The sequence below is a fragment of the Gopherus flavomarginatus genome, chromosome 4 (genome assembly GCF_025201925.1).
Source record: "Gopherus flavomarginatus isolate rGopFla2 chromosome 4, rGopFla2.mat.asm, whole genome shotgun sequence".
In the NCBI taxonomy this organism is placed as follows: Eukaryota; Metazoa; Chordata; order Testudines; family Testudinidae; genus Gopherus; species Gopherus flavomarginatus.
The window spans coordinates 14,313,579-14,336,993 of NC_066620.1; the positions used below are offsets into that span (position 1 = coordinate 14,313,579).

The window sequence follows — 23,415 nt, forward strand, 5'->3', positions numbered from 1 at the left end:
TAGGAGGACACTGCCACGGTAGCCCAGGAGGGTTGGGGGAGGAGGGAAGCAACAAGTGGGGTTGTTGCAGGGGCACCCCCTAGAATGGCATGCAGCTCATCATTTCTGAGGGCTCTCTGGGGCTCTGACCCGGAGCAGCTGTGCTCTCTGGTTCTCTAGTACACTTGCCCCATATTCTAGGCAGGACTGACTCTATTTTTAGACAAAACATAAAGAAGGGAATGACCCGGGGAGTCATTCCCATTTTTGTCCATGCGCCCCCGGCTGACCTCAGTGAGGCCAGCCAGGAGCACCCAGCAGCAGATGATACAAAATGATTGATAACTGTCATCAACAATTTCCAAATACAAATGGTGCAAAATGACTGGTAACCATCATCTCATCACCAATTTACAATGGCAGACGGTGCAATAGGGATGATAACCGTCTCTACTACCTTGCAAAGGCAAATGAATGCTGCTGTGTAGCACTGCAGTACCACATCTGTCAGCAGCATCCAGTACACATACAGTGACAGTGACAAAAGGCAAAACAGGCTCCATGGTTGCCATGCTATGGCGTCTGCCAGGGCAATCCAGGGAAAAAAGGCACAAAATGATTGTCTGCCATTGCTTTCACGGAGGAAGGGTTGAGTGACAACATTTACCCAGAATCACCCATGACACTGTTTTTGCCCCATCATGCACTGGGATCTCAACCCAGAATTCCAGTGGGCGGGGGAGACTGCGGGAACTATGGGATAGCTATGGGATAGCTACCCACAGTGCAACGCTCCAGAAATCGATGCTAGCCTCGGTACATGGACGCACACAAGGCCGAATTAATGTGCTTAGTGTGGCCACATGCACTCGACTTTATACAATCTGTTTTAAAAAAATGATTTCTGTAAAATCGGAATAATCCCGTAGTGTAGACATACCCCAAGTCACAGTCTGCCCATCTTGTGTGCAACTTGCAAGCGTTGTATATGCAAATTAGGCATAGACTGTTGATTCATCTATCAGGCTGAATTTAGTATAAAGTATCTTCTCTGAATGTACAATAATCCTCTGGTTGAAAAGAAAACACTGTACAAGTAAACATTCAGCTTAACGGGTTTCTTCTGAATGTGAATTTTTCTGACTGGGTAATAAATCCCTGAAAATGAGGGTTGAACAGGAAAGTGCTGACTGACTCTTAAGTTTAATGGCTGTTGGTATTATACACAGCTTATGAGTTGGCCTGGAGCCCTTAATTAGAGCAGAACATGCAGTGTCAGGTGTTTGTAGCTATTCTTGAAGTTCAATATTGATTTTTGGGATAGATCTTAATCAGTTTGGTTGACTCAGAAGTTTGTTTCTTAAATCATTAAGCTACAGCTGCAGCTGTTACGTATAGGATGCTCTAACAACAGGTGTGTGTGCTTCCCATCTTCCTCTAAGGCTAACTAGTATTTGTTCAGTCACTGCTCTGTTGAAGGAAGCCTCTGGAGCAGAAATCAGCGGGCAAAATATCATGTTTATGAAAGCAGCACAAATGTCCAGAAGCCAAATTTCAGAGACTGTTTTTTTTTCTGTACATCTTATTTAAAGTTTCCTCAAAGGAGAAGGAAAAATTTCCTTTATATGCTCCATCTTTTATCATTGAGAAATTCTACACACTTCATGATACAAAAGAAAATGAACTCCAACATTTTATTTATAACGCATTCCAGTACTGCCCTTGAACATGGATATTTTTTAAAACTATCCCATAAGCTATATGGACTTGTCTCTACTTTTAAAAATATTATATTCTGAGTAGCTCCAGTCCTGCAGTCAGATTGTGCAAAGGTAGACATTTACACTTGAAAGGATCCGATTGTAGAATAAGGATCATAACAGCACAATTCCTGTGTGCTGATTTAGAACAGATCTGTGTTTACCAGCTGCACTAATAAAGCTAAAGAAGAATTTAAAGATATGGGGTTGATTAGGATGGAGGAAGGTTCTCTTCTAAAAAGGTGCAGAATGTTCACTGATCTTTTTTTATACCAAAACATTTCTGAACATATGGAAGTCTTGCCTTTCTGTAGGTCAGTTACTGCTCCTTTGAAAGCAAGAGAATGTCACACCCTGCCCACACTGGCTGCGTAAATGCAACATAATTACAGACTTAAAACAGAGTGCTTATACTGTACCTGACTAGTCATTGGGATGGAAACAGCCTTGCTATATATACACATTCCCAGAAACCCTGTTAACCAGTAATATCAAGTTTAAATACAAAGGCATTTCAACCTGGTGTTTCCTGCATTCTAGTTCTGATTATTCAGGTTCTTATTAAGGTTTCTCTATTTGACTTTTACATGCTGTCTTCTATATCCTTGTATCAAAAAAAAAAAGTAAAACTACAGTGTACTTGAAAGGTCACATATATTTATAGCTCTTTATGTTCTACCTTGAGCTGCTTCTGCTTCCTGGATTACATTATTTTATTCTCTTTGAATTTGCAAAGTTTAGTCTTGGTATTTCTGTAATGTTGATAAACAATAATCATGTTTCTCATCATAGCACATACATTATTAATTTCTGTTACTATCCTTCCCCCTAAACTATATATCTTCCCTATTTATCTTCCTCCTTTCGCTTTTTCTGTTATTTTAAGCTCATTGTACCCAGCAATCGTTCCCTTAACAAAGAATCCAGCTGAATGTTTTCCAATATTATCTAACTCACCCATAATCTCTCACTGAAAGCAGTGACCCCAGAAATGTACTGTTGCAGTCATAATGCCAAGCAGCCCTGCCTCTTCTGTCCAATAATTCAGGCACAGTCCACCTTTTGCGTTATAACTTAGGCTATGATTTAGTCATGGGTATTTTTTGTAAAAGTCATGGGCAGGTCCTGGGTAATAAACAAAAAGTTATGGCCCGTGACCTGTCCATGACTTGTACTATAAATACCCCTGACTAAATCTTAGCTGGGAGGGCCGCTGCTTGGGGAGTTTGGGGGGCTGCTGCTTGGGGAGGGGGGCCTCAGGGTCAGCGGCACCAGCTGCCAGGGGCCACTGAGCAGCAGCCACTCCAGCCACCCGCAGGGCTGCCCACCTACTGCTGCTCCTGCTGCTGTCCCGCCACTCCCGGGACAGTCATGAATCCATGACAGACACCGAGCTCTAATTATAACTGGTACCTGCATGCCTAGCTTCTCCATTGTGCCTTGGTATAAGCAGTGCTGGATGAATCTCAAAAGTTTTATCCCACAATTAACTGAATTTTACAACTCTTGGAAAGGACTTTTCCCTCCTCCAGTTCTTAGCCAATCCATAGTGTCTGTCTCCCCATGAAATCCCCATCACAGTAAGTCCAGATGTCTCATATCTGTAGTTTTCCCTGTCTTTCAACTGCTCACTCTTCAGGGAGCTATACAGAACTGAGAGCGTACACAGTTGTCTCTTTTCTACCTTCAGCTGCTCCTTTTGAGAAGTCCAGAGGGGTCATTTTCTCTCTCTGGAATAATAAGGCCCTCTTTGTCAGCATCATCTGGCTTAGTTATGAGACCCAGGACCTCTCTGCCACTCTCTTTATATCCTTTCTCTGCAGCTTTCCTGTTGTTGCATCCAAGAATATCTAAAGGGGCAAATAACACTTCCCCATTCACTTTTTCCACACCATTTTATAGACCTCTATCCTTTTGCTCCTTCGTCATCTTTTTTCTAAGCTGAACACTCCCAGTCTTTTTAATCTTTCCTCATATGGAAACTGTTCCATACTCCTTATCATTTCTGTTGCTCTTCTGTGTTCCATTTCCAATTCTGATATATGTTTTTGGTGATGGGGAAACCAGAGCTGCATGCAGTATTCAAGGTGTTGGCATACCATGAAGAGCGCGAAAGAGAGAACACCCACTTTTGCATTAGCCCCTTGGTTTGTGCCCATCCCAAACTACAAACAAGTGATACATTTTGAAAATAAATGTCCTGTGTTCCACATATTGACCTTGGCAGGTTCTCGTTTTTATAACAGAATAGGTAAATATAGTCTGGGAAGAAGAAAATACTTGTTTAAACTGAAAGGGACCAGATCCCCTGCTGGTGTAATTTGGTCCCATTTCATTGGCTTTTAAGATTAGGACCTGGCCAAATGTTTTGAAAACTTAGCAGAAGATCAAAAATTGCAAGAAAAATGAGGGAAATCATAGATTCCAAGGCTATAAGGGACCAGTGAGATCATGTAGTCTGACCTCCTGTACAACACACACCACAGAACTTCCCCAAAATAAGTCCTAGGACACAGCTGTTAGAAAAACATCCTATCTTGATTTTTAAATGGCCAGTGATGGAGAGTCCATCACAATCCTTAGTAAATTGTCCCAGTGATTAATTACTATCACTTAAAAATTTATGACTTATTCCCAGTCTGAATTTGTCCAACTTCTAGCCATTGGATCATGTTGTACCTTCCTTTTCTGTGTTGAAGAGCCCATTAGCAAATATCAGAGGGTAGCCGTGTTAGTCTGGATCTGTAAAAGCAGCAAAGAATCCTGTGGCACCTTATAGACTAACAGAGGTTTTGGAGCATGAGCTTTCGTGGGTGAATACCCACTTCCTCAGATGCAAGTAATGGAAATATCCAGGGGCAGGTATATATATGTGTGCTAGCAAGCAAGCTAGAGATAACGAGGTCAGTTCAATCAGGGAGGATGAGGCCCTGTTCTAGCAGTTGAGGTGTGAAAACCAAGAGAGGAGAAACTGGTTCTGTAATTGGCAAGCCATTCACAGTCTTTGTTCAATCCTGAGCTGATGGTGTCAAATTTGCAGATGAACTGAAGCTCAGCAGTTTCTCTTTGAAGTCTGGTCCTGAAGTTTTTTTGCTGCAGGATGGCCACCTTAAGGTCTGCTATAGTGTGGCCAGGGAGGTTGAAGTGCTCTCCTACAGGTTTTTGTATATTGCCATTCCTAATGTCTGATTTGTGTCCATTTATCCTTTTCCGTAGAGACTGTCCAGTTTGGCCGATGTACATAGCAGAGGGGCATTGCTGGCATATGATGGCGTATATTACATTGGTGGATGTGCAGGTGAATGAACCAGTGATGGTGTGGCTGATCTGGTTAGGTCCTGTGATGGTGTCGCTGGTGTAGATATGTGGGCAGAGTTGGCATCGAGGTTTGTTGCATGGATTGGTTCCTGGGCAAGAGTTATTATGGTGTGGTGTGCAGTTGCTGGTGAGAATATGTTTCAGGTTGGCAGGCTGTCTGTGGGCAAGGATTGGCCTGCCACCCAAGGCCTGTGAAAGTGTGGGATCATTGTCCAAGATGGGTTGTAGATCCTTGATGATGCGTTGGAGGGGTTTTAGCTGGGGGCTGTATGTGATGGCCAGTGGAGTCCTGTTGGTTTCTCTCTTGGGTTTGTCTTGCAGTAGGAGGCTTCTGGGTACACGTCTGGCTCTGTTGATCTGTTTCCTTATTTCCTCGTGCGGGTATTGTAGTTTTGAGAATGCTTGGTGGAGCTTTTGTAGGTGTTGGTCTCTGTCTGAGGGGTTAGAGCAGATGCGGTTGTACCTCAGTGCTTGGCTGTAGACAATGGATCGTGTGATGTGCCCGGGATGGAAGCTGGAGGCATGAAGGTAGGCATAGCGGTCGGTGGGTTTTCGATATAGGGTGGTGGTAATGTGACCATCACTTATTTGCACCGTGGTGTCAAGAAAGTGGATCTCCCGTGTAGATTGGTCCAGGCTGAGGTTGATGGTGGGGTGGAAGCTGTTGAAATCATGGTGGAATTTTTCCAGAGTCTCCTTCCCATGGGTCCAGATGATGAAGATGTCATCAATGTAGCGTAGATAGAGAAGGGGTGTGAGTGGACGAGAGCTGAGGAAGCGTTGTTCCAGGTCGGCCATGAAGATATTGGCATATTGTGGGGCCATGCGGGTGCCCATAGCAGTGCCACTGATCTGGAGATATATATTGTCATCAAATTTGAAATAGTTGTGTGTAAGTATAAAGGCACAGAGCTCAGCAGCCAGTTGTGCTGTGGCATCATCAGGGATAGTGTTCCTGACAGCTTGTATTCCATCTGTGTGTGGGATGTTTGTGTAGAGAGCCTCTACATCCATGGTGGCTAGGATGGTGTTTTCTGGGAGGTCACCAATGCATTGTAGTTTCCTCAGGAAATCAGTGGTGTCGCGGAGATAGCTGGGAGTGCTGGTGGCATAGGGTCTGAGTAGAGAGTCCATATATCCAGATAGTCCTTCAGTGAGAGTGCCAATGCCCGAGATGATGGGGCGTCCAGGATTTCCGGGTTTGTGGATCTGAGGAAGTGGGTATTCACCCACGAAAGCTCATGCTCCAAAACCTCTGTTAGTCTATAAGGTGCCACAGGATTCTTTGCTGCTTTTACATTAGCAAATAGTTGTTCCCCATGTGGGTACTTTCAGACTGTAATCAAGTCACACCCTATCCTTCTCTTTATTAAACTAAATGGATTCAACATCACTATAAGGCATGTTTTCTATTCCATTATCATTCTCATGGCTCTTCTCTGAGCTCTCACCAATTTATGAACATCCTTCTTGAATTATGGACACCAGAAATGGACATGGTACTCCCACATCAGTCACACCAGGGCCAAATACAGAGGTAAAATAATCTCTCTATTCCTACTTGAGATTCTGCTGGTTATGCATCGGAGGCTCCTATTGGTCCTATTGGCAACAGCCTTTCCGTGGGAGCTCATGTTCAGCTCATTGGCCACCACAACTCCCAAATCTTTTTCAAAGTCACTGCTTGCCAGGAGAGGCCTGTAAGCATGGCCTACGTTCTTTGTTCTCAGATGTATACATTTACATTTAGCCATATGAAAATGCGTATTATGCGCCTGCATCTAGCTTGCTAACCAAATGAAAGGGAAACAATGATAGCACTTTTGTATCACTTTCCTTGTACAAACTTTAATTTTCATAATGCCCCTGTGTGGTCTGTAAGTATTATCACCCCATTTTACACTCAGGGACGCAGCAGCTGAGAAGTAAAATGACTTACCCAAGGTCACATAGCAAGTCAGTGGCAGAGCTCGGAAGAGGATTCAAGGTCTCCTGACTCCCACGGTTGTGTCCTTTCTAATGGCTCATATTGCATCCTCTCCATGTCACCTCCCTCTGTTAAATCCAATGAAATCACGGGGATTACTTGCAGGAGCAAGGCTTACAGAACTGGGTCCTTAAATTTCAAACTCCTCTGGGCAGATGATGTGTCTTAATTCTACGATTTTTAATACAAGCAGGCAACATTTTACTCATGTTAATAGACAAGCAATTTAAGCATGTAACAAAAGCTTCAGAGCGCTCCATTTTAGTTATTCCCTGCAGTAAAGTGCTTTTCTGATGAGAGATTTCATATCAAGAACTATTGAAGAAAACAAAAGCTGGTGCCACCATAGCCCCTTATGCAGCTAAGACCCTATTAGAGTGAAAACTTGAAAAGCACTTTTCTTAAAATTACTTGCCCCTGTATTCATTAAGAGCCTGCTGTATATATGGATTTATGCTGTTGCTAAAGAGAGACAAAAGGTACAAAGAGTTCCTGATAGGCATTACTGAGCTGAGAATCACCCAATTTGTGTGGATCCTCTGGGAGCATATTGATGAGAGATAGCCCTCATTGCCCTCCCATTACTGCCACTACCTTAGATGAAGGGAGGCATAATGAGATTTACCAAGAATGTGTTTGATCAAAGACTGGAAGGGAAGGGGAAGAAGCTAGTCTGAGACACTTTCAAAGTCACATTTCAAAACCAGCCATTTCCATATTTCATAACAGTGCTTGAGAGAAGCAGCCACCCCTTCTATAAGGCCTGGTCTACACTACGCGTTTTTACTGATTTTAGCAGCATTAAACCGATTTAACGCTGCACCTGTCCACACAATGAGGCCCTTTATAGCGATATAAAGGGCTCTTTAAACCGGTTTCTGTACTCCTCCCCGACAAGAGGAGTAGCACTGAAATCGGTATTACCATATCGGATTAGGGTTAGTGTGGCCGCAAATCGACGGTATTGGCCTCCGGGTGGTATCCCACAGTGCACCATTGTGACCGCTCTGGACAGCAATCTGAATTCGGATGCACTGGCCAGGTAGACAGGAAAAGCCCCGCGAACTTTTGAATTTCATTTCCTGTTTGCCCAGCATGGAGAGCTCACCAGCACAGGTGACCACGCAGAGCTTATCAGCACAGGTAACAATGCAGTCTCCTGAGAATCAAAAAAGAGCTCCAGCATGGATCGCACGGGAGGTACTGGATCTGATCGCTATATGGGGAGAGGATTCTGTGCTAACAGAACTCCGTTCCAAAAGATGAAATGAAAAAACATTTGAAAAAATTTCCAAGGCCATGATGGAGAAAGGCCACACCAGGGATGCAGTGCAGTGCAGAGTGAAAGTTAAGGAGCTCAGACAAGCCTACCAGAAAACCAAAGAAGCAAACGGAAGGTCCAGGGCAGGGCCAAAAACATGCTGCTTCTATGCTGAGCTGCATTCAGTTCTAGTGGGGTCCACCACCACTACCCCACCCCTCTCCCTGGATTCTGAGCGGGGGTGGTAATCTCAGCCATGACTGAGGATTCTGTGGACGGGGTAGATGAGGAGGAGGAAGAGGAGGACGAGCTTGCAGAGAGCAAAGAGCACTCTGTTCTCCCCAACAGCCAGCAGCTTTTTCTCACCCAGACAGAATTACCCTCCCAGGCCTCCCAAGCCACTAGCCCAGACAATGAAGCCATGGAAGCGACCTCTGGTGAGTGTACCTTTGTAAATATAAAACATGGTTTAAAAGCAAGCGTTTTTTAATGATTGATTTGCCCTGAGGACTTAGGATGCATTCGCGACCAGTACAGTTACTGGAAAAGTTTGTTAACATGTCTGGGGATGGAGCGGAAATCCTCCAGGGACATCTCCATGAAGCTCTCCTGGAGGTACTCCAAAAGCCTTTGCAGAAGGTTTCTGGGCAAGGCAGCCTTATTCCGTCCACCATGGTAGGACACTTGACCACGCCATGCATGTAGCAAGTAATCTGGTATCATTGCATGACAAAGCCTAGCTGCGTATGGTCCCGATGATTGCTGGCATTCAAGCAATATCCTTTCTTTATCTCACTGTGTTATCCTCAGGAGAGTGATATCATTCATGGTAACCTGGCTGAAATTCAGAAATTTAATTAAGGGGACAGAGATGGCCATTCCTACAGGCACTCAATATTAAGATGCAAAATGCGACCTTGTAGTGAAATCACATGTGCTATGTAAGGTGAATAGTGTTGTTCACCATGAAAGAGTATAAGCATTGTCCTGTAAAATGTATCTTTTTAAATACTTCTATCCCTTTTTTCCCTCTCTCATGCAGCTGCAAATTTCTCAAGCCTCCCTACTCCATCCCAAAGGCTATCACAGATAAGGCGGTGGAAAAAAAAGACGCGAGATGAAATGATCTCGGAAATCATGGAAGTGACCCGCAATGAAAGAGCTCATCTGAATGAGTGGAAGGACGTGGTAGCAAATTACAGGAAAGATGCCAGTGAACATGAGGACAGGAGGGACCAATGTGAGGATAGGAGGGACGCTCGAGATGAGAGGTGGCGGCAGGAAGATCAGCAGTGGCGGGATGCAACGCTGGGGCTGCTGCGTGATCAAACTGACATCCTCTGACGTCTGGTGGAGCTTCAGCCGCTGCAGCCCCTGTGTAACCACCTTCACCCTTCACCATGTTCCATATCTTCCTCACCCAGACATGTAAGAACACGTGGGGGAAGGCTTCGTGCACCCACCCACTCCACCCTCGTGGACAGCCCTACCAAAAGGCTGTCATTACTTTGAAATTTTTTTAGTGGCCTTTTTCTTCCCTCCTATCTTCCTCCCAAACCACACCCGGGCTACCTTGTCAGTTCTCTCCGTCTTTTTATAATGACTTTTTAATAAAGAATACATGATTTTTAAACGATAATGACTTTATTTCCTTAAGCAAGCTGTAATCGAAGTGGGAGGGTGGGTTGCTTACAGGGAATGAGTCAATCAAGGGGGGGCTTTCATCAAGGGGAAACAAACACAACAGTCACACCGTACCCTGGCCCGTGATGAAACTTGTTTTCAAAGCTTCTCTGATGCGCACCGCTTCGTGGTGTGCTCTTCTAATCGCCCTGGTGTCTGGCTGCTCATAATCAGCAGCCAGCAGATTTGCCTCAGCCTCCCACCCCGCCATAAAGGTCTCCCCCTTACTCTCACAGAGATTGTGGAGCACACAGCAAGCAGCAATAACAAAAGGGACATTGGTTTGGCTGAGGTCTGAGTGAGTCAGTAATGTGCGCCAGCGCGCCTTTAAACGACCAAATGCACATTTTATTCTGCACTTGCTCAGCCTGTAGTTGAACAGCTCCTGACTATTGTCCAGGCTGCCTGTATATGGCTTCATGAGCCATGGCATCAAGGGGTAGGCTGGGTCACCCAGGATAACTACAGGCATTTCAACATCCCCAATTGTTATTTTCTGGTCTGGGAAGTAATTCCCTTGCAGCCGTTTAAACAGAGTAGTGTTCCTGAAGACGCGAGCATCATGAACCCTTCCTGGCCATCCCACGTGGATGTTGGTGAAACGTCCCTTGTGATCCACCAGTGCTTGCAGCACCATGGAAAAGTACCCCTTGCGATTTACGTATTGGGTGCCCTGGTGCTCCGGTGCCAAGATAGGGATATGGGTTCCATCTATCGCCCCCCCCACAGTTAGGGAATCCCATTGCAGCAAAGCCATCCACTATGACCTGCACATTTCCCAGAGTCACAGCCTTTCATAGCAGCAGCTTAATGATTGCTTTGGCTACTTGCATCACAGCAGCCCCTACAGTAGATTTTCCCACTCCAAATTGATTCCCGACTGACCGGTAGCTATCAGACGTTGCAAGCTTCCAGAGGGCTATTGCCACTTGCTTCTCAACTGCAACGGCTGCTCTTATCTTGGTATTATGGCCTTTCAGGGCAGGGGAAAGCAAGTCACAAAGTTCCATGAAAGTGCCCTTATGCATGCGAAAGTTTCGCAGTCACTGCGAATTGTCCCAAACCTGCAAAACTATGTGGTCCCACCAGTCCGTGCTTGTTTCCCAGGCCCAAAATCGGCATTCAATGGCTAGAACCTGCCCATTACCAACAGGATCTCCAAAGTGCAGGGGCCCATGGTTTGAGAGAATTCTGTGTCCATGTCCTCATCACTCTTGTCGCCGCGCTGCCGTAGCCGCCGCCTCCTCCTCCTCGCCTGGCTTTGCAGGTCCTGGTTCAGCACAGACTGCACGAGAATGCGCGAGGTGTTTACAACGTCCACTATTGCCGTGTTGATCTGAGCAGGGTCCATACTTGCTGTGCTATGGCGTTTGCACAGTTCACCCAGGAAAAAAGGCGCGAAACGGTTGTCTGCTGCTTTCATGGAGGGAGGGGTGAGGCTGTACCCACAACCACCCGCAACAATGTTTTTTTCCCCATCAGGCACTGGGATCTCAACCCAGAATTCCAAGGGGCGAGGGAGACTGCGGGAACTATGGGATAGCTACAGGATAGCTACCCACAGTGCAACGCTCCAGAAATCGACGCTAGCCTAGGTACATGGACGCACACCACCAAATTAATGTGCTTAGTGTGGCCACGTGCATGCGTCTTTATACAATCTGTTTTACAAAACCGGTCTCTGTAAAATCGGAATAATCTCATAGTGTAGACATGCCCTAAATGTCAGCACACAGTGCTTCGGCTTTCAGATTCAGCTCCACACGCACAGACACACACAGCTGGCACAGACACATGCACAGACACACACAGCTGGCATGATGCCTGCTGTAGTGTAGGTACAGGGAGCCTAATGACTAGCCAGCACACCGGAGGGTGAAGGTAAAAACATTCTGTTCCAATACTAAGAAGCTGCTGTGTGAATGTCACTAGTCGTGACATCCTCAGCCTGGCATCAAGAGACAGCACTCGCCTTTTTCGAAGGAACTGATAAGCTAAAGTCGCAGCAAGTTCAAACACGTCTGAAATCTGCATGCTTTCCTTTCCTTTCATCCTGCAATGCCTAAGTGCTGAGTTTTTGATCAAGGTAAAACACTCCCAATTAGCAGATCGTGAGGTTTGTCACTAATGAAGCTGCGTTGAGCAGCAATATGTAAATTTACACTGGTTCAGCTCCTGTAGGTTCCGCTGTGGTTTCCTGACCTATGGTTGGTAAGTGTAAGGGAGAGCATCTGTCCATAGAGTTTCTCAAAATTGTAACAAAAAGGGTATTGGAATGTCCTCAGTCTCAGGGTACTACCAGTATTATGGTTGATTATAAATATGTAGGTATATAAGTAGGTAGCGTGAATCTTCTGTGAGTTATACTATTGGTCTGGTCAAAGAAAGGTAGGTCACCAGGAAGGGATGTATCAAACATGAGTCAAACTGAGCAAAATCACTCTCGTGGCATGGAGAGCTTCAATTTCTAAGCAAGGCAGCGTTTATAATGCTACTGAAAACAAAGCAGTAAACTAAGTACATGAAGGCTTGACAGTAACATTAGCAAACAGCCACAGTGAAATGACTGGAAAAAAATCAGCTCTGCCTACTTGCAAGAAGAAGAAAAACAGAATTGTTTTTGACAGACAAGACACTACAGCTGGGGGGTCAGAAGAGTTTGTCTTTTCTTTATTTATTTGTGGCTGTGGATGAAAAATTGCGCTAGTAGCTTTTAGCCAGAAGAATAAAGACCCCTTTTTTCAGTGTTCTACCTAATTAGGAGAAGTATATTTACACCTAACGTTGCGATATTAAGTTTTATGTAATAGGTAAAGGGGAAACTGGGTCATTCAGACTAAATAGAACACAGATTTCATATTTTATATAAACAAAATTTGAGGTTTGAAAGCTGTTTCCAACAAGGATTGAAATGGGTAAGGTATTTCTAGAGCCAGGCAAATTATTCATAATAAATAATGAATTTTATCCTTTTTTTTTCCAATGTCCTTGAACAGAATATGATATTTTTTCAGAATTACTGTTTTCATTACTCAAAAATATTGGTCAAAGAGTTTGTGTGAATAATTCTGTGTCTTTTGCAACACCCAAGTAGATCCAATTACAGATAGAAACCTTGGTCTGTAGCTCATTACTAGGGCTGTCTGAATTCAGGAGAAAAATGGAGGTGTTTTTAAAAAAATTTCCTGCATCAGAACACAAATAGAATCATAGAATCATGGGGCTGGAAGGGATCTCGAGAGGTCATCTAGTCCAGTCCCCTGCACTCACGGCAGGACTAAGGATTATCTAGACCAGTGGTCCCCAACCTTTTTCGTCCGGCGGGTGCCGAATGATGAGCCACCAAGGACTGTGGCTGGCGGACGAGCATCCACCAAAATGCCACTGAGAAGCGGCAATGTCCATAGGCGTCGCAGCCGAAATGCCGCCAGCAAGCAGCGTCATCCAGAGGCGTCGCCGCCAAAATGCCGCTGAAAAACAGCAGCATTTTGGCTGCGATGCCTCTGGATGATGATGCTTCTCAGCGCCATTTCGGCGGATGCTCGTCTGCTGGACAGTACCCGGGCGCACATAGATGCCCTAACGGGCGCCAGGTTGGGGACCTCTGTTCTAGACTATACCTGACAGATGTTTTTCTAACCTGCTCTTAAAACTCTCCAATGATAGCTTTTGATTTTCAGGCTGGAATAGACAATTAGTTAGGGCACTCAGCTGGAATATGGGAAACCCAGGTTCAAATCTCAGCTCTCCCTCATTCAGAGAAGGAAATTGAACCTGGATCTCTTGCATCCATGGCAAGCACCAGACTCTGGAATCAGTCTTAATCTTTCCTGTTTGAGCTGTTCCACTTTATATGAGTAATTAAATATTAATTGGACCAGAGAGAGACTGACTCTGTAATCCCGTACTTCGGGCAGAGGTTCTCAAACTGGGGGTTGGGACCCCTCTGGGAGTCACCAGGTTATTACCTGGGGGGGTTGCGAGCTGTCAGCCTCCACCCCAAGCCCCACTTTGCCTCCAGCATTTATAATGGTGTTAAATATAGTTAAAAGTGTTTTTAATTTATTGGGGGGAGTTGCACTCAGAGGCTTGTTATTGAAAGGGGTCACCAGTACAAAAGTTTGAGAACCACTGACTTAGGGCAATCACCTAGGTTGTTGGAGACCCTGTTTCAAGTCACTGCTTCAAATCAGACAGAAAATGGGTTTGAAACTGAGTATCTCCCATGCCAACTGAGTACTCTAACCAACTGGCTATTCTGAGGTAGGTGTCTCTCCTTGACCAGAAGTTCCATCCTGGACCCTCAGGTCCTTTTGATGCATCAGGATTTTCCATTTTAAAAAATAGGAGTTTTGCCAACAAATTCCCAGTGAGCTCCGGTCATTAGTAAGTGTGCTTTTTTGCAAATATTCAGGGTGAAATCATAGCCCCATTGCCCTTGATGTCAGAGGAACAGGATTTATACCACACTATTCAGAATTTTAATTGTGAGCTATTTAATTGGACAGGCAAGTAACATGTTGTATTTCTCTTGCTTGGTTGATTCCCATTGATCCCATGTTCTTGTTGATAATTCATGATTACCAATTGCAAATTCACTTCCCCATAAGTATGCTGCAAAATATGTTTAAAATTTGCTGTTTCTGTCACCATATATGTCTTGAAACAACTTATCAATTGAAATGTTTATACAAAGGGACCTCAAAAAGGGAATTGAACACAACTATAGCAAATTTATTCAGAACTCTAAGTGATTATTGTAAACAGGATTCACTCAGTTCTAGTTAACTTGTTCATCAGAACCGGTCAGGAATTTTCAACCAAATATTTTTTCAGTGAAAAGTCCCAATTAGTCAAAACTGAAATCTTTTGTGGCAAAGAGTCAGTTTCCAACAAATTTCTTGACTCAAAAAAGTATTGGAAAAAATGTTTCAGAATTATCAGAACATCCCATTTCAACATTCAACAAATGAAAAAGTCTGGCTTTTCAGCTTGAAACAACTTTTCTTTTAGAAATTTATGCTAATTAGAGTAAAAAATAAAATTAAAAATAATCAAAATTGAAACAAAATGTATCCACGGACCTGAACTGATTTCTCTTTTCTTTATGGTTCATGAACATTTTCAAGATTTTGACTTTTTGACTTGATTTGGAACAAATTGAAATCAGAATTCTGTGTTCGTAACATTATAACCTTTTCCGGTTTAAATCAGTGTGGTTTCATAAATTCAAATCTGTGCAACCTATTATTGTCATCTTTTCTCTTGTTCCCAAATTAGACTCCAAATAATTTCCTCAAAGTACCATTACCTTGGGACCCATACCTGCACAGCCACCTGATCCAGGTATTCCAGAAGTAGACAGAATTTAAGAAAGAGGAAGCAGGTGGATCTGGAAAAATGGATGACACACACTGAAACACACAGGCTCTATCCCAAGCCCACCTCCTAATGCCTATCCATTGCCAGGGCTGCCAGTGTGTATTGTGTGAATTTGGGAGGGGCAGGATGACAATGCTAAATTGGTGGCCATGTCAGGAGTTGGTCCAATTTCATCACCACATGAGTAAACAGAGAGTATGGATGAGGAAGAAGCAAGCATGTCTCTGAATATCTGCCTTGGATAATTGTTTAACAGGATCAGGACATTTTTAAAAAAACAACAGAAATGTGGAGGGGTTCATCTATTCAGTAAATGTATATGAAATGTTTCTCCAGGAAGAAGGGCAGAGTTCTCATAATGGAGGAGCAGCCATTATGTTATTTCTTTGATATTGTAGTGGGGGCATTGATCTTGGAATTGTTTGTTTAATAATATAAGCAATTAAAAAAAGTTTGCTTTTATAAACTTAGTTCATGACCCTCTAATGAGCAGTGCATGGGTGCAAAGGTCCACCTACAGAAAGCTCTTTGCAGGATTGATGTTTCAATCAGTGATCCAAAATCCATTAGGAATTGTCTTAGTGATGTCAGTGGCCCTTGGATCAAATCCATAATGTGTGAACAGTTGTCATGGCACTTCCTTAATTGATTTGATTTCATATTAAAGCATCCATGTAAATTTTCCTCCATGCATGATTTGATCAATATCCGTATAGCAAAGCTTTGATTAATTTTCAGCATAGCAGAAGCCAATTGAGCTATTGACATCTGGTAATAACAAGCTTCATGGGTTTCACTATATAATTGTCTGTAAATATATATAGTTACCTAGTATCTTCAGTTGTATAGATGAAAAATTATGTATAGGTCATAATACCTTGGGAAAAGAGGTCTATTTACTCTTCTTCATTATTAGATTATCAAGAAAACATGAAAAATCAGCCGAAGTGTCGCTTTTTAGTCCCCATACACTTGAAAAAAATATACTAATGGGTATTCTCCTTCATGCATCACATCTCCAGTTTAATTTAGTGAACTGCAGGTGAATTTAGGACTTCATCTGTTCAAAAAAATAATTGTATTTAACTGCAGCTGCTTGGAGCTATTGACATATTGTAACCACAGAGAAAATTTTAAAAAGAATACCCGTGGGATTTCCCAAGTTCTGAGAAAACATTTGCCTTATGTATTTAAAAGCTGGCTAGAGGCATTTTGCATACATCCTAGCATCCTTCCTGTGCTGTTTGCCTGACTTCTTTTACTGCTTTCCTAGTCATATAACCAGCCTACAAAGAGTTAGGATAATCTAATCTGTCAGTAGTACAACTGGAAACGGTAATTGAAATTGAAAGTGGTATCTCCCAGGCTCCCTCCATTTTAGTATCTCTCATCTCCTGCTAGAAGCCCGGCAGTACACCTTTTTGTTTGTGCTCTGAGCAGCAGCCATCAAACTGGGAAAGGGGGGGAAAAACAACTGCGGAACAAATTGCTTGTCGAGGTGGTTCTTGTTTTGATCCGATTCAGCTGTTTATGTGAAATGGACTCATTTCTCTGTGGCACTCAGTTTTATTGCACAACAGGAAAGAAGCCGTTTGGAATAATACCTGTTCCACAGGCATATCAGTATAAAGAATGCTTACCATTCTCTCTCTCTCTCTCTCTCTCTCACACACACACACACACACACACACACACACACACACACACACACACACGCAAGTTAGTTTGAACAAAATGAAGATTTACATAGCGTGTCACAGTCCTTTGGAAAACTTGCTGATCTAATAGACAGAGACTAGAGTCACTTTACAAGTCCTGCAGCAGAATTGCTGTATGTGTTAAAGGCTCTGAATTCCCCTTTACCTTTTCCTCTGTGGACTAATGGTTCCTAACCAGAGCCGTAACTAGGGAATTTTGCGCCCGAGGCAAGGGACAGGGGCGGCACGTCTGGCTCTTCCCTCTCGGAGGGAAGGACCCGCCACCGAATTTCCGCCGAAGAGCTGGATGTGCCGCCTCTCTCCCTTGCCGACGACCGGCGGCAATTCGGCAACGGGTCCCTCAGAGGGAAGGACTTGCTGCCGAATTGCCTCTGAAGGAGAGACTTTCTGCGCTCCTCACTTTCCATGCCCGAGGCAAGTACCTCACTCGCCTTGCCGTCATTACGGCACTGGTCCTAACTTTTCTTCTGACAATGATTTTTACCACTGGCAATATAAAGCATGACCCAAATCTCCTTGAAAGATCTGTTGTGAAATAAGGAGGTGAAAGAGACAACAGGGAAATAGTTCTTGTGGGGTTTTTTTATTATTATTATTATTTGCTACTATTGCTCCTCTTTCCTCTGTCTCTCTCTAGGCCAAATCCTGCAAGATGCAGCATGCCAGCTATGTGGTTCTGAATGCCCTCAACTCCCACTGGTTTCACCCATGCTGGACCGGGCCCTAATTAGCAAGATTTCCTTTAATTTAGCTCTATCTTTTTCCTTGCACACTGCCAGTAATGCTGTATGCCTGCCAGCTACACAGGAGAATTTCTGAAATTCGAACAGAGAGACCTTTCTTCAGTATAGTGAAGTCAGTCATGCTGGCTAGCTAATGGGAGTTCTTGGGAGAGAACCTGTGAACTTCACACAGACATCTTTAGTGCCTGACAATACCAGCACAACTAAATATCTCTAAATGTTATAGAAATTGGGAGCCAAGGCATAGCCTGTCATATCATGTCTAGTTTATTTGGTTAATAGACAGTTAATAGATAGTCTTTTAAAGGAGGAAAAGTCTGATGCATGAAGCATCAACTGTCAGTCAGAATGTGTTGGTATTTAGCAGGGATCCCAAACACACACATCAGATGTTGGGGAAGTGTCAATAGGAAACATCTGAAATCTCCACCTGATGCTTTGACTGCAGAATGATTGTTTTTCTGAGTTTTTGTTTTTTAAGTAGCCCTTTCCATGAGCCGTTCAAAAATGGAGCAAGACCCTATTAAGACCATTCAGTGTATCTGCATTGATCAAATAGTGCTTTCATGCTAATCCAAATTTCACATTGATTTTGTTGGAAGGAATTGGCTAGTGATTTTGAACGTGCGCCCTCAGTCTTGCACTTGACAAATTCCTGGCAAAATATGTGTATGCTTCAACATCAGAATGACATGGGTGAAATGTGGGAGACAGAGATGGGTGAAATGTGGGAGAAGTTTAGGCTCATTGGTGTATAACAAACCTCAAGGGGAAAACTTTATTTGCTATTTAGAATTCTCAGGAGAAGGCTTGACGTTTTAACATGCATACAAAATTGTCACTTCAGGACTTTACTGACATGCAAACCATAAACTCACAGCTGTTTACAGACATTTCATTCATCTAGGAGAGGGGCTAATTTACACAACTATGAAGGAGGAGGAAGTGCTAAAATTATGGTTCATTGAAGGGTTTTTAAGTCAAGAAGGATTCTTCCAAAGTAGTCAGTGACAGCTCAGTCATTCATGGTCACTTAGATGCTGCCTGTTTCCCCATCCAAATGGCTAATTGAGTCTCTCCTTGTCAAGCTGCTTCTTGGTTGTGTTTTCTTGTTTTGTATTCTCTGCTTCATTGGATGTTGTTTTTGTGTTTATTCACAGTACCGCCATAAATAGTGCAATTAAGGCTACTTAAAAGATTAACATTGTCACCGCAGGCATTGCAGAGGAGACTAAAATCTCCATCACAATGCATTGTCTCTGGCAGGTACTATGGCAAAGCAAATTCATTGAAGCAATGTTAGTAGTACATACATGCCTATGGACAGAATAAACATATAACTTCAAAGCTCATAAATACAAAAAAAAAACCCTCCCTAGACTTCTTTTGAAAGGGGATGGGAGAGGGAGTGCTGTTTATGTGACTGTTTATATGCTTTCTCTGTCTCTGTTGTTGAAGAGATAAATTGTTCCCACTGAAAAGTGTTCCATTTTGAAATGTTTCAATCCTTGGTACACTTTGTTATCTCAAAATACTACCAAATTCTCTCAATTACTTAGCAACCAATCGTTTGAAATCTTATAATTTAACCACAGGGTAGGTATGATGAGCTTTATATTTTCCACCAAATACCAAAGTGCCATAATGGAAATTAACTAAAAATTGGTCTCTCAGCAACACTAACCAGTAGAATTTGGAAAGAGCCATGAATGGAATAACATAAGCAATTTGTCTATGTTTTTCATTTATACTATTGCTGGGAGATTGAATCTGAGCTTCCAGACAAGCCTGAGGCAGAAGAGATAAAAATGTTGAGTTCCAGCCATAAAATAAATTTTTGTACATTTCAATTCTAGGTTGTATATGACTATTCAGTGTGTATGAACTCTTAGTGTATCTATTTTTACTCAGCTAGATAGAGAAACATTAAATGTATGATTAGGTCCCCATCCTACATGGCATTTTATGAATAGAAGGGGTCTGTCATAAACAGATAGTTAAGGGTTAATAGAACAGGAGTACTTCATGTCTCTTTTGCCTGTAAAGGGTTAACAAGTTCAGTGAGCCTGGCTGTCACCTGACCAGAGGACCAATCAGGGGACAGGATACTTTCAAATCTTGAGGGAGGAAAGTTTTTGTGTGTGCTGTTAGATTTTGGTTGTTGTTCTCTCGGGGTTCTGAGAGTGACCAGACGTGCAACCAGGTTTCTCTCCAATCTCTCTGATACAGTCTCTTATAAGTTCAGAATAGTAAGTACTAGGTGATAGGGCGAGTTAGGCTTATGTTTGTTTTCTTTATTTGCAAATGTGTATTTGGCTGGGAGGAGTTCAAATGTGTATTTGGCTGGAAGGAGTTCAAATTTGTATTTTGCTGAAAGGATTTTAATTTGTACTTGTATACTTAGGCTGGCAGGGTATTCCCAGTGTCTATAGCTGAAAGACCCTGTAACATATTCCACCTTAAATTTACAAAGATAATTTTTACTGTTTTTCCTTCTTTAATTAAAAGCTTTTCTTGTTTAAGAACCTGATTGTTTTTTTATTCTGGTGAGACCCCAGAGGACTGGGTCTGGATTCACCAGGGAATTGGTGTGGAGAAAGGATGGAAGGGGGAGAGAGAGGTTATTTTCTCTCTGTGTTAGGATAACTTTCTCTCTCAGGGAGAGTCTGGGAGGGGAAGAGAGAAGGAGGGGGGAAGGTGGATTTTCCTTTCTGTTTTAGGATTCAAGGAGTTTGAATCACAGTGATCTTCCAGGGTAACCCAGGGAGGGGAAGCCTGGGAGAGGCAATGGTGAAAGGTTTTACTTCCCTTGTGTTAAGATCCAGAGGGTCTGGGTCTTGGGGGTCCCCGGGCAAGGTTTTGGGAGGGACCGGAGTGTACCAGGCACTGGAATTCCTGGTTGGTGGCAGCACTACAAGTACTAAGCTGGTAATTGAGCTTAGAGGAATTCATTCTGGTACCCCATCTTTTGGACGCTAAGGTTCAGAGTGGGGAATTATACCATGACAGGGTCCTTCAAAAATGATCAGAAAAGAATGGCAAGGAGGCAAAATCGCACATTATGCCGTGGTTTTAACAATCCCACTTTTAAAATAGGAGCATAGATCTATATAGACTTTTAAGCAATTCCTTTAAACCATGTCCTCTCCCTACTTCCCCTGCCCTTTTCTTTAATGGCTACTACTACGGAACATCGGAGTCTATACAGCTAATAGCATATCAGTGGATTATCAAAAAAATGCAGTATTGAATCTGAGAATTATACATTAATCAGATAGTGTACATGTTGTTTTCTCCCCTTTGGCTTTTTTCTAGGAGCAGCACAAGGGAAAGGGAAGCTATCTGCAGAGGCAATGGCAGTTGAAAATCCGTGTGACACAGAAAACATTTCAAGTAATGATGGTATGGTTATTTTGTGTTTTAATATCACACAAAACAAGTGTAGCATGCTGACAATATAGATAGAACTAGTAGAGATGCCTATCTAAGGTGTGTGTGTGTGAAAATGGCTCCTTTTTTAAAAAAAATTGTGAAGTGTCTAATGTTTCTTGTCCCATTGCTTCACAAAATTCAAAACATATAAAGATTTTAGCAGCATTCTAGCTCTTGGGTTTTGTAATTTCAGGTACAATTCCACAGTGATAAGTGCTTTATAAATGCTGATATTTTAGGATATACAGATCAGATAGCTTTCAATATTGGCTCATCCAAAGGGCCATTTTCAGCAGTTTACTAAGAGATTATGGATGTTGGTTTCCAACCATTATTCACTTGCTCACTCTTTTCACTGCTTTAATAATGTGCTGACCATTCCATTCCTTTTATTTAATTTTTTTTTAAACCCTGCACCTTCATTTACTGACACAATAGGAATAAGAGATAGATGAAAAGATACCTTAGGAAATTCCAAAACCAACAACTTCGTTTCAAAGTTTCAGTTTTGTTTCAATTTTCCTGTCACATCATTTGCAAAAGCCATGCAATTAAAAGCAAGGAAATGAACAGTTAATGACATCACAGATTTCACACCATCCATATAAAGAACATAAGCAAGTTACTCTCAAGTGAAAAGAAATGACTGTTTTGTCACAACAGAACAACCTTACTCTGGCCATAAATAAATGCACTGCTTCCTAAATAATCTGGGAATATAAGTAAAAAAATATAAAAAGGATTAAATATTTTTTAGAAAATATCTGAAGAAACTAATGATGTTTGGAATTAGGGGCTTTATTCAACACCTTTCTTTCATTGGTAATCTGGGAATATAACACAAAAATCTTTCTGAAAAAAAAACCCCCCAAAAAACCACCCCCACCAACAGGTTTCTCTTCCTCCTCTTTTATCCATCTTCTGTATTTAGATTATAAACTGTCTTTCTTAACTAGTTGCCCTGTATCAAATAGTTTCATTTTTTGTGAGAGGATGCCCCACCTCCGGGGCACACTATCATAGCCAATGGCGCCTGCCGTGCTTTCAGTAATGTGGGTCGTATGCTTGGTTATTCTGAAGCTTTTCCTCTCCTCTGACTGGGAATGCATTCACTTCTCCAGCTAGGGGGAAATTTTTCTCTAGTAATGCTGAGAGCTACGAAGGAGCCCACTGCTGGAGGGAGAAGTGTTAGTGACTCAGAGGAGTGGCCCAAATCACAAAAATTTAAAGGGACAGTTCTGGAGAAACTGTACAGAGAAACACTAGGGAAATTCCCATCTTCTTTTTTTTTTTAAATCCCTTTCCCAGTTGATGTTCATTAAGTTTGTGCTCAACCTTGCTGAAATTCTCAACTTGCCCTGTGATGCTGAGCCTCAGACTTATGAGGTGCTCCTTTTCAGACATAGAACAAAACACCCTAGGCCCTTAACCTATCCCCTCCATGACACTTGTAAGATTATGTTACTGTAGTATGACCCATTGATTGTTTTAGAAGCTCTCCAACCCTGGGTGAAATCCTGGCCCTATTAAAGTCCACCGCAAAATTCCCAGTAACTTCAAGGGGACAGGGTTAGCACTCTTCCTGTTACAGCAGGGCTTACTAGCACCACTGCAGGAACAGTCTTCAATAAGATTTATGGGTGCTTGGCACTTCTCAGGACTTGTTCCTGCATTAGTACATCCACTGCATCCTCTTTGTCCAGGAGATTGACAATGTCTGCTTCTGGCAGAGAACCTTCAGTCAAGATTTCTGCCTGGGAGTGAAATTAATTTACAGTTTCTGAACTGTCTCCATGCAGGGCTTTGTTTTCTCACTGGTGGGTATTCTGTGTCCCAGGTGAAGTCCTGTGGAACTCCCCTGTTCTGTACTGTAATCCTTGAGTCCTTGTTGCAACCATCAGTCTAGGTCTAGGAGCATTGGATGGGACTGTCATTAAAGCCTGCAGTGTTGCTCCTTAATTGCCCAAAAGGGTTGCTGATAAATGTGAAGTATATCTCCCCATCAGCATCCCCAAGCCTCCCCGCTATTCCCCCACATCTGAGCAGGATTGCACTGTCCACAGGGAGATGATTGGCTGCTTGTCATAGGATTAAAAATGAAGGCAGGCTTACCAGTTTTTGATGCTTTGGTCTGATAGAACTAAACATCCAT

At 42.8% G+C, this 23,415-nt stretch overlaps 1 protein-coding gene across 4 annotated transcripts in view; it reads left to right on the forward strand.

The window, feature by feature from the left end:
• Nucleotides 1-23,415, forward strand: part of MACROD2 (mono-ADP ribosylhydrolase 2) — a 1,364,702-nt gene that overhangs the window by 1,331,804 nt on the left and 9,483 nt on the right. For all 4 annotated transcript variants that reach the window (XM_050952172.1, XM_050952173.1, XM_050952171.1 and 1 more), the window contains one exon: nucleotides 21,147-21,233. In XM_050952172.1, coding sequence (XP_050808129.1) covers nucleotides 21,147-21,233 — 87 coding nt within the window. The remainder of the gene's footprint in view (nucleotides 1-21,146; nucleotides 21,234-23,415) is intronic.